Below are 17,724 nucleotides of genomic sequence, written 5' to 3' on the forward strand. Positions count from 1 at the left end.
TGGCTATCATGCTTTATGTTGTTTGTCGGACCAGTCCTTGGAATTATCTTCCCTCCCTAGCATCTGTTGTCAACTTTTAAATACAAGTTTATTTTTCTGTTTTTAAATGCTGTGGGACTTGGTCCTTATTTCAACTTTATGCATGCATTCCAAAGGAGCCCAAGGTTATTTCTGGCTAGCAAGTTGGCGTAACTTGTCCTATGTAAAAAACAATTTGTGGATTGTAAGACTGGCTTCATCTAAACTGTTATTTTAATCTGGCTTCACTCTTGCCTTCCAAAAGCTGAGTCAGTTGACCAGCATCTTTCAGTATGTATAAAAGACTCAGTGATAGGCTTCAATGGAAGGATTTAAAGCAAAGTGCTCGAAATATTTAAAGAAAAAAAATAAACAAAATGTAAGTTGGTTTTGATCGAGTGTGTATTTTTGGTTTGGTTTTAAGTAATTTGCCACAGGCAGTAGAAAAAGACCAAATTCTATGAATTTAGAAGTTTCAGTTTTTATATTAGGGGAAGGGGTTGTTTATACTACACTTAAGAATGGCAGTAACTGAGTGGTACATAAACAGAACTGTCATCCAGCTTCTATTTTTAGTTGTTCCACCTGAAACAAATTCAATTCATAGTTACTTCAGTAAGAATGTTTGCTTTTGATCTGGCAGCCTAAGATCAGCCCAAATCTAGTTGTAAGCCTTCTTCATTTTACTGTTTTGAAATCAAGCCGATAGAAGTAGCTTAAATACAGTAGTTACCCTTGGAATAGAATTAGCTTGCACTTCAGAAAACAAAGTCCCTTTTGAGAAATGTGCCTTTTTCTGCTCTTGGAGTGTAAGCATAGTGGCTGGCCAAGAAAACAACCCAACAGGTTTCCAAGATGTTGCCTTTTCAACAAGTAATTGCAGACACTGATTGAATGCTGCCTCATTTATTTTTATACTAAGGGCTCTACTTGTTTGACAGAATAGGGAGCTTGAGTTCCAGTGAAGCTTTGGAAATTCCTGCTGTTTGGGCAGGTGTCAGTTACAGTTTCCAAAGCCATAAATGGCAGTGAATTGACTGTAAATAGGAATTTACTAGCTGCAGTGAGTTCGTATCAACAGCCTGATGGTGGGGCTGTCAGATGCTAAGTGGGTGTCCATTAAAGTCCTTCTCTCATGCCAAGGGAGAGGTACAGAGGGTAAAATCTAAATTTTTGAGGGAGATAGAATATCTTTATTTCTTTGAATTTACCTGTGCAGGTGCTGAGCTGTAAAATGATCAGGTTCAATCTCTGCCATCTGTAATTAGGTGCACTTAGGTGCAGCTCAGTGTGTACACTTGGGTTGGATATTTCTGAAAATGTCTTCCAGGACTTTTATGAGCTGTAAAGGTCTAAAAGAAAGAGCCAGAAAGGACTGTGAGATGAAACTCAGCATTTTCTTGCCCAGTCAAACAAGAAGTATTGCGCTTTTAAGAGCTTTGGGAACAGCATTTAGTAACAGCTACATAAAAGCTTGTGTTGTCTGCAAGGTACAGATAGGTGCCTAACATTTTCAAAGTGCTCTACAAATTGTCTCTATTTTGTGCTGGATTGTGACTGTAATTCATGTGAAGCATGTCCTAATGAGAATTTCTTAGTCCAAGAAGTGCTAAGGCTGTTTTAATCTGAAATTTTAAACTGCCTTATAGAAAGAATTACATTTTATTGCATATATTCTTCTGTGCCCTTTGAGTACTCTCATATTTTATGTATTTACTTTAGCTAGCTACAGTTAAAAATAAAAATGGATTTAATTTAAAGGCTCTGATGGATGGGCCTTAGTGGCTTTTGCAGGATAAAGTTCTAAATGTTCTTGCTCCTAGCTGTGCCTCTTTTTGCTCTGCCCAAGGTTACAGCTTGTCTTGGGGCAGTAGCAGAGCAGGACACCATTGTGGCTCTGTCTGAGCTTACAGAACTGCCAGCAGCAGTGGCATTGTGCTGGGTTTTGGGCTGGAGGTGTCTCAGGGAGGGTGCAGTCCTCCTTCACCATCAGAAACCCACCACAGCCAAATGGTTCAGCACAGATTTCTGGGAGCTCAGGTGTGTGATGTAAATGTGGCAGCTATTGTACATAGATTACTTGGTATATTTTTATAATTTTAATATTGCTGTTAGATGGTGGGAAGCCGCATGTTTGATTTTACTTACTTAGCTTGCAATGGGGAGTATTAAAAGGCTTAGGTAAGACACATAATCAGTATAGACCATTTGGTGTTAGTTTTTATCTGCTGAAATTGTGGGGCAGGGGCTCCTCCACCAAGGCTAAGGATCAAATTCTAATGTTAACTTTGAATCCTTTCTTACAAAATAAGGCAAACACAGCTTTTGTGCTGAATTTTTGTCATACTCTTCTGCCAAATCTCATTGTATTGTCAGTTCTTATTTTTGCAAGAAATGACTGAAGTTTCTGTTCTTTGGATCAGTGGGCCATATAACAAACACAATTCTTGGTTCTAGGTAGAGAAAGTTTAATCTGTTTTTCATTTACAATCGAATTTTGGGTGATACAGGTTATAAGTCTGAAACTCTGGCCTGGTTGAAATCTGTGGAAAATTAAGTTCATGCTAAGACTTGAGAATTAGTACAACTGCCTTAATGAACTAGTTCCATTATTCTTGACTTCAATTTTTTTGAAAAATGTTTTTTCACATAATGAATGTACTGCATATTGCAAGACACAAACTTGCTTCAGAGATTCGGATGCATTCTTTTTATAGCTGTTATTTTGCAGTTTAAAGTGATTTTGGGCTTGACACTGAAAGCACATACCATGTTCTCCTGGAAAACAAACAATGTTTGTTCTAAGATCTAAGGAAGACAATAACCTTGGCCTGTGATGGCAGAGGGTGTTCACTTTTGGGGACGTGTTGTCACCTTTGTGAGAAAAGGCCTGAAATAGTGTTAGGAGAAGCTTAGATTGGATATTAGGAAAAATGTCTTCCCCTAAATGGTTGTCAAGCACTGTAGCAGGCTGCCCAGGGAAGTGGTGGAGTCACCATCCCTGGAAGTGTTTAAAAGATGTAGAACTTGGAGACATGGTTTAGTGGTGGAGTTGGCAGTGCTCGGGCTTGATGATGTTGAGGATCTTTTCCAACATAAAAATAAGTTTATAGATTGAACAGCCAGTGTGAGTTTGAAGAAAGAATGGAATGACAGGAGGGGAAGCATGGTAAGGTCAGACATGCAGGCTGCTCCAAGGCTGGTTTTGCAGCGAGTGAACTTAGATTGTAAAGGACTTAACCCAACACCTGAAACCGTGGTTGTGCCTCTCCTTGCCTTGTTCTGCAGGTGAACAGCTTCGACATCAGCAACGTGTCGCACAACCACGCGCGCGCCGTGCTGTCGCAGCCCTGCTCGGTGCTGCACCTGACGGTGCTGCGGGAGCGGCGCTTCGGCAGCCGCACGCACGGCCACGGGGACGCGCCGGGCCCCGGCCGCGAGGACAGCTTCCAGGTGACCCTGCACAAGCGCGACTCCAGCGAGCAGCTCGGCATCAAGCTGGTGCGCAGGACGGACGAGCCGGGCGTCTTCATCCTGGACCTGCTGGAAGGGGGCCTGGCTGCGCAGGACGGCCGGCTCTGCAGCAACGACCGCGTGCTGGCCATCAACGGGCACGACCTGAAGCACGGCACGCCGGAGCTCGCTGCTCAGGTTATACAGGTGATGCGCTTCCCCTGCCCGAGCCTCAGCTCGGCTTTATTGCTGCTTCTGGGAGGCCAGAGAGCCTGGGTCGGTGTAACTTACGACGATTTACGCTCTGGAAATAATAGGATCTGCTTCCTCAGAAGTGAAAAATGCATTTGTCTCCACTGGAATGCAGCCTGAATGTTAGAAGACAGCTCGTGTGAGCAAGGAGAGTAGCCTGTTGTAGCCTATTGTTTAGCAGGGAAGAAATAAAAAAAGAGGATTATTATTGTTCTATTTACGTATGTATTGTATTTTAATCTCTCAGTAAGCTCTATAGTAGTGAGCTTTGTTTTTTTGTTGATTTGCCTGTGCATGGAATTGAGTTAAAACAGAAAAGTAATTTGTCAGATGTTAGTCAACAGGTAGCAGCTGAGAAGTCAAATAGAAGTTTTCCATGAGTTGTGCATGGTACAACTCATTTTCTGAGTGTTCAGAAAGGGGCAGTTTCCAATATCTGATTATGTTCCGGACACAAATATTACCCAAAGCTTTTTGCAGTGTGACATATGACCCTTCTGACATATGACCCTTCTGTGTCCCTACAGGACAATCTTTACTGCATGCCTTTCTCCCAGTCTGTAAGGAAACAGATGTAGCACTTTGCTACTTCCTGCCAATGGAATGTTGGTTAAAATGGCTCTGTTTTTAGGAAAGTGGGAATATACCAGTAGTATGTTCCTGCAGTCCAGTGCAGTCATCTTTGCTTAAAGCACCCCACAGAGAACTCCAATACAAATGAGTAGTAAATACGTGTTTCAGGAAATAATTTCAGAAATTTTCCTTGCAGGGAAATGAAAATAACAATGATCTTGGGAATTGTAATTCCCAATTTTTATATACAGCGATTGGAATTTAGCATTGGGTAAATTTTGAGGTGTGGCTTTATAGCAATAAAAAGAGTTGATGTTTTATTAACATCTGGTAACTAGGTCTCCTAATATTCCCCAAAATCAGGTGGTGTGCTTGTGTGCAACATCTTTCTTTCAAATACCTTTGGGAAGTACCAGAGGTGTTCAGAGCTTTTGATCAAAAGATGCAGATCTTGGAGCTATCACATAGGTATTTCTTCCATTTATTGTTATGTGTTCCTGGAGTTCACAGCGGCTGCAAATGGAATGGGGTGAATTTTAATGTTTGAAGCTTTGTAGTGTTACAAAGTGAGAAATGGTCCTTTTGACAAAAGGACTTTTAGCTGATATAAAGGTAACACCAGAGCTGAAGGAACAATGTTAATTTTCCCTCCATTCTGGGGGGAATTGTTAAAAGAAGCAAGTAAAGGAGTGTGCACTCTAAAAAGGAACTGGAAAACAAGGTGGTCTTGTCTTGTTTCACAATCTGTCATGTGTTTTCCTCCCTTTCTAATAATCAATATCCTATCAAACTTGATGATGTTTGGTGACCTAATGTATTAAACAGGCGAGCGGGGAGAGAGTGAACTTGATCATCTCTAGACCCCTGAAGTCACAGACAGTCAGCATTATCCGTGACACCGGGACTCACAACAGCAGCTCACACCAACACCAGTCCCAGCAGCTGTTTCACAGCAGACCTAACTCACATAAGGTTGGTGCTTCTCCTTCTGAAAGGAAAAAATACTGGCTTCCTCATGTGGTGGTATGTGTAGCAAGGTGAAGCTAGAAGAAAGGATTTTTTTTTTTTTATTTATTCTAATTAATAAAAAAAAATGGTGGTGACTCTCAGGTACTCAAGTCCTGCATGGTGTCTGGAGTAGGAGCAAAAGATACACAACAGATTTTCTGTATGTTTTTGGATTTGCTGGCTACAGTGAAAGAAAGGAGTTCTGTGAGCTCATCCAGCTGTAATTGTTAGACCTTGTCTAGAACAGTGGCTGGTACTCCTGCATGGAAGGGCTGTCATTCAAAACTGTTACATTTTTTGTTGCTGCTGTGCTGGCTGTGTGGTGCACACCATCCAGCATATAAAGAGCATGTTGGAGGGATGTGTCATCTCCTTCATGAGTCAACAGTCCTTGGCTGCAAGACTGCTGGGTACTGCAGGGGCTCAAGCAGGGAGAGAAAGGCAAAATGAAGAGATTTTTGTGAAGCTAGTATCAAATTGTTTGGAAGACATGCAAAAATAGAGTCTGTGTTTGAGATGTTCTTATAATTAGAAAAATACAACTTCTCACTCTTAAGATGTTGACTTTGTGAAATAATTATGTTGACCATGTCAGCAAATTCACTTTTCCACCTGCCCACTCTACCAGCTTTACTATTTAGTATCATACACTTCTGTTGGGATAACTTACATGCATTGATAGTATTTTCTTTTAAAAGTGGGGATCATTTCAGAAAAGAGCAAATGAGGCTCTAGGAAGGTTGTTTTCCTCCTCAGGGACAAAAGTGAGGCTCTTGAATATCAGGCTGTGGGTACAGGCCACAGCACTGAGTCATACCCACACTATTAGTTTGTTGATATCAGAGCTTGAAGCAAGTTTGTATATGCCAGAATGAGCTGTGCTCTTACCACAATTCCAAAGTTGATCCAAAGTTGGATGAATGGATTTCTCTCATCAATTAATGCTGTGTGTAGGCTCTTTTAAAATTGGAAGTCCCATGTAACAGCAAGTGGACATTTCTCCTGTTTTGTATCATTTGTCTTTCTCTCATTAACCTGTAGTTGGCTTTGAAGCCTTGTTGCTTAAAAGATGTTTGTATGATTGTGTGGCAGCAGCCAGTCCTGAAGACTGAAGCCTTAGAAATGAGCTGTATAAGCTGAGGTGTGTTTACATATAGCTTCTTCCATGATTAATGTGTATGTGAGGAGCAGAGCCAGTCAGAAAGAGCAACATGGCTTTGGAAGTCAAAGAAGACAATGTTGTCATTTTTCACTTTGAAGAATGTCCCAGATTACTTCTTTCATTGTTTTGGATTCCTTGCAAGTATTCTGTTAATTTAAGATGCTACCACAGGTGTATGTGCAGTGGTTTGAATCTTTTACTTAATAGTCTGAGGGAAAGGCTTTGGCAAATCAAATTTACTTTGATTTAGATCTCTTTTTATGGGGCAGAACTAAACACAGGCTGAACTTCATCATTCAGTTGTTGGAAAATTTAATATAGGATCTTTTCTTGTTTCAAGCTTGAGTCTTCATTATAATCATTAAGGAGGCTGCCCAAGGTACCCATTACAAGCCATTAGCATCAATTTCCCTTGGTTTGTGCTCTGGCAGATTCTACACACCAGCTGAAAAAGAGAACAGGATGCATAAGGGCTTTAAAGGGTCTCTTACTGTCACCATGAAAACTCCTTTTCATTTCTTAGGAGCTTCTTTGTAGTTCTGGGGCATATTCTACTGACAAATGAAGTAATACTGATGTTCGCCAAGACATCAAAAGATTTGTATCTGGGTTGACTCCAGACATTTTGACCGTATGGTTTTGTAGTGCAGTCCTAAAATTTAGCCTCTTCCAGTGCAGGATGTTAAGAAAAACTAGAGTCAAAATGGACCTTTATAATCTTTCTATGTTTAAGTATCTACATTCATGGGTTTTTTTTTGGTGATTTGGGGTTTTTCTGGAGGGGGGTGGATCTGACCAAGAAGAAATCCAGCCAAAGCTGGTTTCTACTATTTAGTCCTTTTAAACTGTTCCATTAAAGTGCCAAAATGTGGCTTTGGGATGTATTATTTGTTCTGTTCTGGTTTTCAGTTTTGGTTTGCTTTTTTTCCTCAGTTTTAACAATGTTATTTATCCTTATTAAACAGGATCTCTCCCAGTGCGTTACATGCCAAGAAAAGCACATTACAGTGAAAAAAGAGCCCCATGAATCTCTGGGAATGACAGTGGCAGGAGGCAGAGGCAGCAAAAGCGGCGAACTGCCCATCTTTGTGACAAGCGTGCAGCCTCACGGGTGTTTGGCAAGAGACGGCAGGATTAAACGAGGTGGGGCTTGCCTTCCCTGGTGGCATGGCTGCCTCTGGTTGCTTTTTGATCACTGCATTCTCTGGAGTCAAGTGGTGTCAAAAAGTCTTTTCACAGATGTAGGAAAATAGTTACGGATGCTTTCCTTCATGATTCAGTAATGGAAATACAGTATTTAGTGTTGCACTTTCACCTTCTGTGGGAAGGGGATGTTTACAACATGATAGCAGGGGAAGTGGATAAGATCAGGAAATGTATGGTTAAATTCTTTAAAGCTGATGATAATCCCCTGAGCTGAGGGTCTACTGTGATGCAGTTACATCCTGTTTTTGCATTAAATTTAGTGGGTTTTACCACATCTCTGTCCAAGGAATCTCTGCTCCCTGGTATAATATCTGAACAGCACAAAAGCTCTGACAGGCCACAGCTCACCCACACAAAATTTGCCCCAAAAGCTACATCAGTGTTAATCCTGGTTCCCAAAGGCTTTCTTATCCTCTGGGACAGCATGAGTTTGCTGGTTTTCAGGGGTGCTGCAACACCTATCCTAGTTCCTTGGCTTTATAAAAGGGAATGAGGAGGTGGAGGTTAGGCTCAGCATAGGTGAAGGCAATCCTGCATAATTGATAGCAAAGCATTTGATGATTAGAACTTATTATGTCATATGTGAATCAGAGACTGCCTGTGGGATCTCTGCGATTCACAGTTCACAGAATTACAGAACGTTTCAGGGAAGAAATTTAGGAAAGAAACTTCACAGATTGTACATTTAGAAGAACAGTGTGGGAGCATCCTTCTATGCTTCTGAGAAAGGGAGATTTACACCCACACACCAGCAGGTACACTTTCTTTTTCTGCACTACTATGAAAAACACACTTGGTAGAAGAATCACTATTGTTCTTTCATTGTGTAACATTAAAGTAGCCACAGAAGCTACTGGGAGGAAAAACCTTTTAAAAGCTGAGTCTCACACCAAATGGGACCCAGGTTTTTGCACTTTTGATCTGTTTTTTCTGGCTTTCATTGGGGATACATTGTGTGAAAAAGGAGTCTGCCACTGGATAGTTAATAACATTCTTGTTTTCATCCTGGTGCTTTTAAAAAACACAAAACTAAAATTGTGGAAATCTTTCTCTGGCTTTGACTTTTTGTAGGGCTGTTCCACGTATTCCTTTGAATTAACTGAGTTTTGTACCAAGTTTCCAGTAGTTTTTGAATTCCATTTTCTTCTCCCAAGTAACAAGGTATTAAAACCAGATTAATGAAAGCACTCTGTGGAGCCTCACCTGTCTACAATAATTGGTTACTATGAGGTGCCTGCATTGTTCCTGCTGTCATTCTTCCTTCACTTTTAAAGTTGGGGTGAACTCAAGGTCCACACCTGGAAACAGTTGTGTCATGGCATCTGCAGTAGCAGTTGCAGCCGAGCTGGTGAGGTACTTCAGTAATTTCTATTTCTGATTATCAGGGCAGTATACATAGGAGTTACAGTTATGTGAAAATAAATTACACTGATCCAACTTGATGAAAGCTCAATGCATTGAAGTTTCAAACTGACAATGTAAAGGCTTCAGAGCTATTGGTCTGTTAGTTCAGACTGTCTCAGGTCCCAAGACTCCAGTAGGGAATGGAACCCTGGCGTGGGAGGTGCTGTGGGTGGGCAGGACTGTCAGAGTGATGTGCTCTCCCTCGTGCCTTTGAACAGGTGATGTGCTGCTGAACATCAACGGCATCGATCTGACCAACCTGAGTCACAGCGAGGCCGTGGCCATGCTGAAGGCTAGTGCTGCCTCTTCAGTAGTTGCCCTGAAAGCCCTGGAAGTCCAGATTGTAGAAGAACAGCCCCAGGCTAATGAAGAACAATTGAGTACCATCAGTGAAAATGAATACGATGCCAGCTGGTCACCATCGTGGGTCATGTGGCTGGGACTTCCAAGGTATGGAATTAATTGGTTAAGTACTTACTTAAGTGTTTTAAGCTAAGTCTTGCAAGAGACATAAAGAAGCAGAGACCTGCTTAGTTGCAGTACATTTGCCCTTATTTCTGCCTGGCCATCTTGGCTGTATTCAGTTGGCAGTATGTTTAGGAAGTGGGCTGTGAACAGGAGCAGTGTTTCCTTAGCAAACTTGAAGATAAATAGAGTGGATTTTTCCCTTCACAAACCATAGTAACTACCCATGTGGAATCTTCTGTTCAGACACAATTCATTTTTTAAATTGTTTTATTGTAATGTAACTTTCTATAGAATATCTGAAACCAGGGCAATTATTAATAAAACCACAAAGTACATATCCATCTTTCTCTTTGCTCATCTGCTACCTGAGTGTTTGAGGCCAAATATTTAATTTCAGGATATTGCATCAGATTTTGGCCATTCTGACAGAGCCTTAACATGTCCTGTGCCAAGACTGTAGCCATGTAACTATAGGCTCACACTGTTTTTTTTCTCAAGAATCCACTACCGTCTCTGCCAAACACAAAATCTTAGAGGATTGCAGCAATCTCCCTCCCCTTAACTACTCTGCAGTCTGCTGGACATCACTTCATTTGTACTCACTCTCTTGAGGCTGCAGCTGTAATCTCATTCTGGCATCACATGTTATCAAGAAGAGCTCCTACTGCAGCTAGTAGAGTTGTTAACTTCAGTCAGGGCATGCAGGTTAATTCCTTTCCCTCTGATGGATTTACCAGGTCTGTACTTAAAAGTGTAAAACCACAACATGAATCAGACAGACTGGAAGCAGAATACAGCTGAAGATAACACAATCATGCATTGGCCTTCCAGAGGTTTCACTTTTTCTGAGTTTAACTGTCAATTAATTTATCTTCTATTAAAGTGTTAATGAGTAATCTCAATAAATGGCTCTTTTTGGTAAATAGCTACAGATGCCCGTGTATGGCTCTAGGTGATGCATTATGCTTTAAAGCAGTGTCAAACAACAGTAAAAAACTTAGTATCTTTTTACTGAAAAGTTAATTTCTATGTTTGTTTTTTAAACTACAGTCATTGCCAACTTCACTGGCAAGACTTAATTTTCACTAGGACTGATAATATATAGCAGTACAGTTAGTGAAGTGTGATCTGAATTATTTACATTCTGTGTAATAAAATGGTTAGTAATTTATATTTTCATTACTGATGATGAATCAGTACAGAGGTAATGAAGATTGTGCATGGATTTTTAATTTTTACTTAAAGCAGAAAAAGCTTAAACTGGCTGGGGGTGGAAGACAAATGCTCTGCATTTTTGACTTGCAAACTGAACACTTCAGGTATTGATTTTCCACCCACATTGTTGCCACCTGTGAAATCCCTAAAATGCAGTTCTATTACTGTCAGTTTGCAGAGTTAACTGTGTTTAAGTAATTTTTCTAGGACTGCGTTCTTCTTTTAAAACACTTTTCTGTCTCAAGATTGTGGGATTTTTTTGGTAATTGGTTCGAATATTACAAAGTTACTCTGGGAACAGAGATCTAATCACCATCCCTCCCCTTGTCTTCCACACTTAGCCCAGTGGTAAGGATGAGATAGCAGATGTTGTGCCTGCAGTAGAACCATACATGGCTTTTTGTCTTGTTTTCCTGTGCTTCCATTCCACAGCTGCCTGCATAGCTGCCATGACGTGGTGCTGCGGAGGAGCAATTTAGGGAGCTGGGGCTTCAGCATTGTTGGTGGCTATGAGGAGAACCACACAAACCAGCCTTTCTTCATTAAAACAATTGTTCTTGGAACTCCTGCCTACTTTGATGGAAGATTAAAGTAAGCCAGAGTAACAGTGGGAGAAATAATAATAATAGTAATAACAGCAACCATATGAAACACTTTTAAACAGTTATGTGCAACTAATTGCTTTAGCAAATACATTGTAGCATCTTGTGCTGCTGGATCATGCAGGCCTGTGGTGCTTTGCCTCCCTGATGAGTGGGATGCAGGGAAGTAACAGGGTGTTTATGTGGGGAAGGGGTATCTCAGAGGTGGTGGCACTTCCTGTGTTCTTCCCCAGCTGTGCTGCTGATGTCACCTGTTGTCTCCCTGTTGAACTCCACTTTAGGCAAGAGTCAATGTGCACTGTATATGTGCAGAACTAGCTAGTTTTTGTCTTCCTACAGAACAGGTAAAAGTTAGAACTTCTGCAAAGTGGCCAAAACTGCTTTATGCTTTCACATAACCTTCTAAAGCCACTGCTGGAAACTGATACTGAAGATGGGTGCTGCTGCTTTAATAGAAGGGCAGGAAAGTAGATGATAAAGATTTCTAAAAAGATTTGTAAGGGACCAAGTCCCCATGGCATTACACTGCCATTGGTTGGCAGGAAAGTCATTGATAAATGAAGCAACTTCAGCAGAAGCCCTTAAGGTGGTGGAGCTGGAGCACATGTCCCACAAGAAGGCTTCAGGGGCAGCCAGCAGCCCCTTCCAGTACTTACCTGGAGATTATCAAGGAGACAGAGCCCAGGCTTTTCAGTGGTGCAGTGGATGAGCGACAGCAGGAACAAACTGAAGGAGACTGATTATGAGGAGAAACTATTTCCCCATGAGGGTGGTCAGGCAGTGGCATAAGTTGCATTGTCTCTGCCCTTGGAGGTTTTTGAGACTACTGGGTAAAGCCCTGAGAGTCCTGGTCAGAGCTTACAACTGACCTTGCTTGCAGTAAAGGTTGGGCTATAGACCTCCTGAGGTCCCTTCTGACCTTAAAGATTACATGACTTTCCTTACACATTACATTTGGATGCAGCCCCCAGGTTTAGTATCCAGATACACATCTTAGTCTCAGTAGGATTCATTCAAAACTAGGACTTAAAATTCCCATTAAGGGTTCTCTTGTTCATAAACTTGATTTTTTGTGAAGGTGGCAGTTAAAAATATGCAACTTGAAGTTTTGTAGCATGACATGATTCTTACATGTGGATTTTCTTACAAAGTTACTTAAGAATGTACTTATGCCTAGAGCCTTGACAGTAATTGATTTTTCAGTTCAGTGACTAAATAAATGAAAAAATAACTTGGCTGAACACAAAATTACTTTTTTTTTTTTTTAACAACTGTGGAAAAGCTTGGATTAAATTAAAGATCTAGATTCAACTCAATTTCAGATTGGGAACTTAATAACTAGAAGTCTTCACACAAACAAATTTAAGCATCATTCCTAAGAAGAGTGGAAGAATCATCATGGTCACATTTACCCTCTTGTAATCTATGGAAAAATATGCTCTTGTGTGATAATGTGATATAGTACTCTCTTTTCAAATGTACTGTTCCACTGAAAATATGGACTTAAAAATGGGCCATCAACAAGAGAGAGCCCCTTAGAATTTGCATCTTGAGTTATTGTGGGCCAGGTCTCTTCTAAAGCTGTTCTGTTTTGTTTAAATTATCTAAATATTAGGCTGAAGAGGAAGAGGGAGTAAGTCACTTCACAGTTCAATAGTTTGGAACAGTTTTCTGCATACATGATCTGTCTGGAGTGATCTTATAGAAGGCAAAATGACTTCCCCATGAAGGCTGTGGGAGTGAGATGTCATTCAGTGAACTGTAGCACTTTGGTTTGGGTGATGGAGTTCCTTGGTTCAGGCAGAGAAAGACTTTTGAGTGCACATTTGAATGGTGTTGGTAACTCTGCTTCCTCTTCCTGTGCTCAGGGAAAAGACATGGAAAAGCTCAGGAAAGCATCTTTTTGCCACTCATTTTGGTGCCTTCAATACTTGAGTGGATCAGTTTCAGGAAAAGTCCTGTTTGATCTTCAAGTCACATTTGACTACTCTGGGGAATGTCACACACTCAAGTTGCAAAACAGAGGTGTCTAGAGAAGGAGCATGCTCAATACAGAAAGAAATTCGATGCATTTTTGAAGTCTTTTGAGGTTTTAAAAACCAGAACTTAATCCTTCAAGGTGAATTTTCTCAGGGCCAGCAAATGGCACCCTCACAAATTTGTTACCCATTTCAAAATGCAGAGATGCTGCGATTGAACCATCTGCTGAGGGAGATTTCAAGCCAAATGGTTATATTTGACAAAATCATAAGCCACTGAAAAAAAGGTTCTTAGTTGGAATGTGGTTGGTTGGTAACCATAAGTATCTTTACTTACACCTCCTACAGTGAAGGCATGTTTGGTGTAAATGTGTTATAATCCACACAAACAAACAGAGATGCTTCTGTCATGCACATGCTATCTCATCTTCTCTTGACTCCATTAGGTCTTTCCAAATGTCTTTTCTCATGTTTCTGTACAAGTCAGCTCTTAATGCAGAACTGTCTTGGTATTAGAATTGAAATAGAGTGATTTGGGAGTTTCCCAGATGAGGTTTAGATTAATCCTAGAATAGTTGGAAGAGACCTTTTAAAAGTTATCTAGTCCAACACTCCTGCAATGAGTTGCACTTTCCACCCTGATGCAAACCTACCATCCCAGCAGTGAAGTGCTGTTTGTTGGTGTGTGCTAATTACTGCAGAGCAGGACTCATGTGTTCTCTTTTCTTTTTGTGTTTCTCAGGTGTGGTGATATGATTGTTGCTGTAAATGGACTATCCACAGTTGGAATGAGTCATTCTGCACTCGTTCCCATGCTGAAGGAGCAGAGGAACAAAGTGACTTTGACCGTGATTTGCTGGCCTGGAAGCCTCATATAGAGTTGTGAATCACTTGGGTTCAAGCAGCATCTTTTTCTAGATAGCTGGCACAAAAATCTCCTCTATCTTTTTTTTCCCTATTGATACAGCTGGTTAAAAGCAGGGCCAAAACTGCTGTATTTTCCTTTTATAGAGGCTTCTCAGACTACTCTACCTGTTTTGCCATCCTGAAATAGCTATTTTTGTTTGCTATGTCTGTTGCTGACACAAATGCAAATGTATTCGAGCTCACAGAGAAACCCCCACTCAAATATGGCTGTCATTGAGCTTTTCCCATCAGGCTTGTAGGGTCAGCAGAAGAACTTAGTGGTTCTTTGGGTTTCTCTGCAAAGTCCTCAAGTTGTGTTGTGGTACATAAATGTAACAATCATTGCTGACTCTTCCCAGCAAAGAGAACGTGTGTCAGTACCAGAATGACACATCTGTCTGCTGCTCTGAACCAAAACCTATTTCCAAAGGTTACATCTCTTCATTTCCTAAACTTTTCCATTTTTGATATGTTGGGCTGATTGACGTATTCCATCTTACTCATCAGAAATTACTTGGTCCCCCAGATTTTTTTTGCAGGGCATCAGTGTTCATAGAAAAGTAGGACAAAAGCCTGATATTACTAGAATTTTTATAAAGTGCAATAATTGGACTCTTTGTTAGGAAACTTTAATATATTACAGAGTTTGTACCCTATACTGACAAGAAATATGGAAGTAATTCCCATTGCAATGCTGGCAAGGATTCATGTGCCCAAGGTCGCCTTTGAGTGAATGGCTTGCAGTATTAGACTTTACTTTACAAATGAATGTTTTGCTATGTCAGAGAATTTTGATGAACATTTTTATGAAGATCATTTTTACCGTTTCTATTGTAGTTGTCAGCTCTCTTTATTCAAGTGTGTAAACAATACTTTGACTTGTACTTTCTAAATGAGAAAATTATTTCCAGGGAAAAAAGCAAGCTATTAAGAAACCATATGTTATGGTTTACAGGTGAGCAGGCTAGAAGGAAAGCTCTTTGATTTCAAGTCCAACTGCAAAGTAAGCTGCAAAGTTCACTCTTACTGTCACTTCCTGACAAATGTGCAAATGCCTTGATATCAAATGCTGAAAAGATCTCTTTTGCATTTCAGGATATTTTTTTCCCTTAGAGAGCACCTGCTATTAAGTTGTCAGTAATACTGTTTGTCTTGGATTGTATTTAATATTTTTACAAACCAACCTGTAACTTCTAGACTTTGCCTTTTCATGGTATTTGCAGGCTAAGCACCCACTTGTTTAAGAAAAGAGGGATGGAGCACAGAAAGAAATGTGCTGACCTGGAGCTAACCCTGTGTGTTGTCAGTGTTCTCAATATTTGAAAAGAGCTTCATTTATAAACCAGGTTCCCTACCTGAACTGATTTTATGAATGACCTCAGTATTGTATTATTAATTACCAGAGAATGTATTTGAGAGTCACAGCATATTTCAATTGTGAAGCATGAACTTTATTTTCAAACTTAGCTGGTATAATATTGGGGCATATTATCGCATGTCATTAATTCCAGTAGCTTTGTTTTCAAAAGAAATAAAGTTACTCCTTTGCAAATAAAAGAAAAAAAAAAAAGAAAGAAAAAAGCAAAAAAAAAGTAAAAAAAAGGTAAAAAATCTCATATGAATGGTTCTGTTCCTCTCTGTAATGTATACTATTGGTTTAATTTCATAATATTAAAATACAAAAGAATGTCCTTTCCAGTATATTACTGTAGTGAGAATCCTTGTTTCTGAAGCAAACACCAAATTTATTTGATACTCTTAACTGATTTAAGAACCAGTTTGCTCCCATCCCCAGATGGTGTTTAACTGTATACTTTGCCCTTAATGCAGGTTTTTTGTGAAGTACATCTTAGTGTGTAGGCTTTAGGGAAATTTTTGACATATGTACTAGATTTAGTGTTTTTTATTTTAAAAATTACACTTTTCATTCAAAATCCTGCAAAAAATATTTTTAGATTTTTTTTCCTTTTATATGTTAAATGTAATAAAAGCATGGGTTAGCTTAAACTGTGCAGTTTTGTTTCTGTGTGCTGTAGCTTTTGAACAGAATATCTAAGTGATAAAACTTTTCTGAATAAATTCGCTTCCTGAATCATTTTTCCCCTTTCTCTTGTAGCAGCATAGTTGGGTTTGGTTTTCTGTGCCTTCTGTTTTAAATTATTTCAAGATTATTTTTTTCCAAATATTGCTATCTAATTGTATGGTAATAATGAAGGATGAATGAAAATAAAAGTTCATTCTACACATTGTAATAACTCAAAAGTATCGTCTCGCTCTTTGCAAAAGATACGGGGAGTTCAGTGCAAACTTGGTTTAAAGATTTTGGTTTTTTTTCTCCTGTGATTTGTCATAAATTACAGTTAGTGAAGGAGGGTATGCTCATCCCAGGGTAACATACCAGCTGTTTAACCATTAGTCCCAGCACTGAGAAGTGTTTCTAAAGTGGAGGTAAGATCTGTGCTTTATGGTACTTTGCCACAAGTAGAGTTTTCTCTTTCCCCCTCTGTGCCAGCTGGTACTGATCAGCTGGAGGATGTTTTCACAGCAGAGCCTTGATGCAAGGAGACAGTCTTGCTGGAAACATCAGTTTCAGAGCTGAAACTTGAGCCTCCTGGTTATCAGTTCCCATCTCCTGAAGGCAAAGATGCTCTATCCTTAGATGTCTGCAATGCTAGAATGAGTCTAAAAGCAATTTCTCAATGATGTGCAGTAAAGTTGCCTAGGCTGTATGGTGCTCCTTGCAGTAATTATGAATAGCTGAATTCCTTTAAAAGAGAACCATGCCTATGTACAGAAATGCAGAAGAAACCTGCCATGTCTGCCAGCAGGCTTGTGTCTTGTATTTCTTGTAAGGTAGGAGCCAGAGCATCAGAGTTTTGATTTACAGACAGATGAATAAGTTCATTGCTGCAGGGGGATGTGCACAGAGCTTTGTGTGAGGTGATGGGCTTGGTCATCTGTTTGCTGGAGCTGTATGCGAGAAACACCTTTTCCAAACAACCCTGGGGATTTCCAATTAAGAATGTAAAAGAGTTTATTCTGCAGCACAGCATGCCAATAAAATGAAATCTGGAAAGCTTGTTTGCCACTCTAAACTTCCTCTTTACAGTCATGAACAACCGAGGGAAAAATCAATGTCACAGAAGAATAAAAAGTGCATATTAAGTATATATTTCCAAGTTCTATAATAGATCTGGGGTGGGTATGATGAATATCTAAGCCTGATTCTCAGAATGTAACCCAGACAACATAAACAAGGCAAGTTACCTTTTTAAAGAAACTTGACCATTTACTTCTGAGGCAATTTTAATGGATCATAAACACTTATTAACAAGCTAAGGTAGAAGATCCTGATGACTTTAAAGTGTGTGTGTGCCAGGCAGGACAGCAGTGATGGCAAACACTGAGTTAAGGCAATACATGCCACATGGCCCAAGAAAAAAGGTGATGTACTGCCAAGGAAGGTCAGTGAACATCC

The 17,724-nt window shown here is 40.0% G+C and overlaps 1 protein-coding gene across 2 annotated transcripts in view; it reads left to right on the forward strand.

Moving 5' to 3' along the window:
• The window catches only part of LNX2 (ligand of numb-protein X 2), a 58,801-nt gene extending 42,463 nt beyond the window's left edge, over positions 1-16,338 (forward strand). For both annotated transcript variants that reach the window (XM_079298422.1, XM_079298423.1), the window contains 6 exons: positions 3,307-3,678; positions 5,122-5,268; positions 7,432-7,609; positions 9,295-9,526; positions 11,192-11,350; positions 14,083-16,338. In XM_079298422.1, the coding sequence (XP_079154548.1) occupies positions 3,307-3,678; positions 5,122-5,268; positions 7,432-7,609; positions 9,295-9,526; positions 11,192-11,350; positions 14,083-14,218 (1,224 nt within the window). In that variant the 3' untranslated portion in view covers positions 14,219-16,338. The remainder of the gene's footprint in view (positions 1-3,306; positions 3,679-5,121; positions 5,269-7,431; positions 7,610-9,294; positions 9,527-11,191; positions 11,351-14,082) is intronic.
• Positions 16,339-17,724: the final 1,386 nt, after the last annotated feature.

The sequence above is a fragment of the Erithacus rubecula genome (assembly GCF_903797595.1).
Source record: "Erithacus rubecula genome assembly, chromosome: 1".
NCBI classification, from domain to species: domain Eukaryota; kingdom Metazoa; phylum Chordata; class Aves; order Passeriformes; family Muscicapidae; genus Erithacus; species Erithacus rubecula.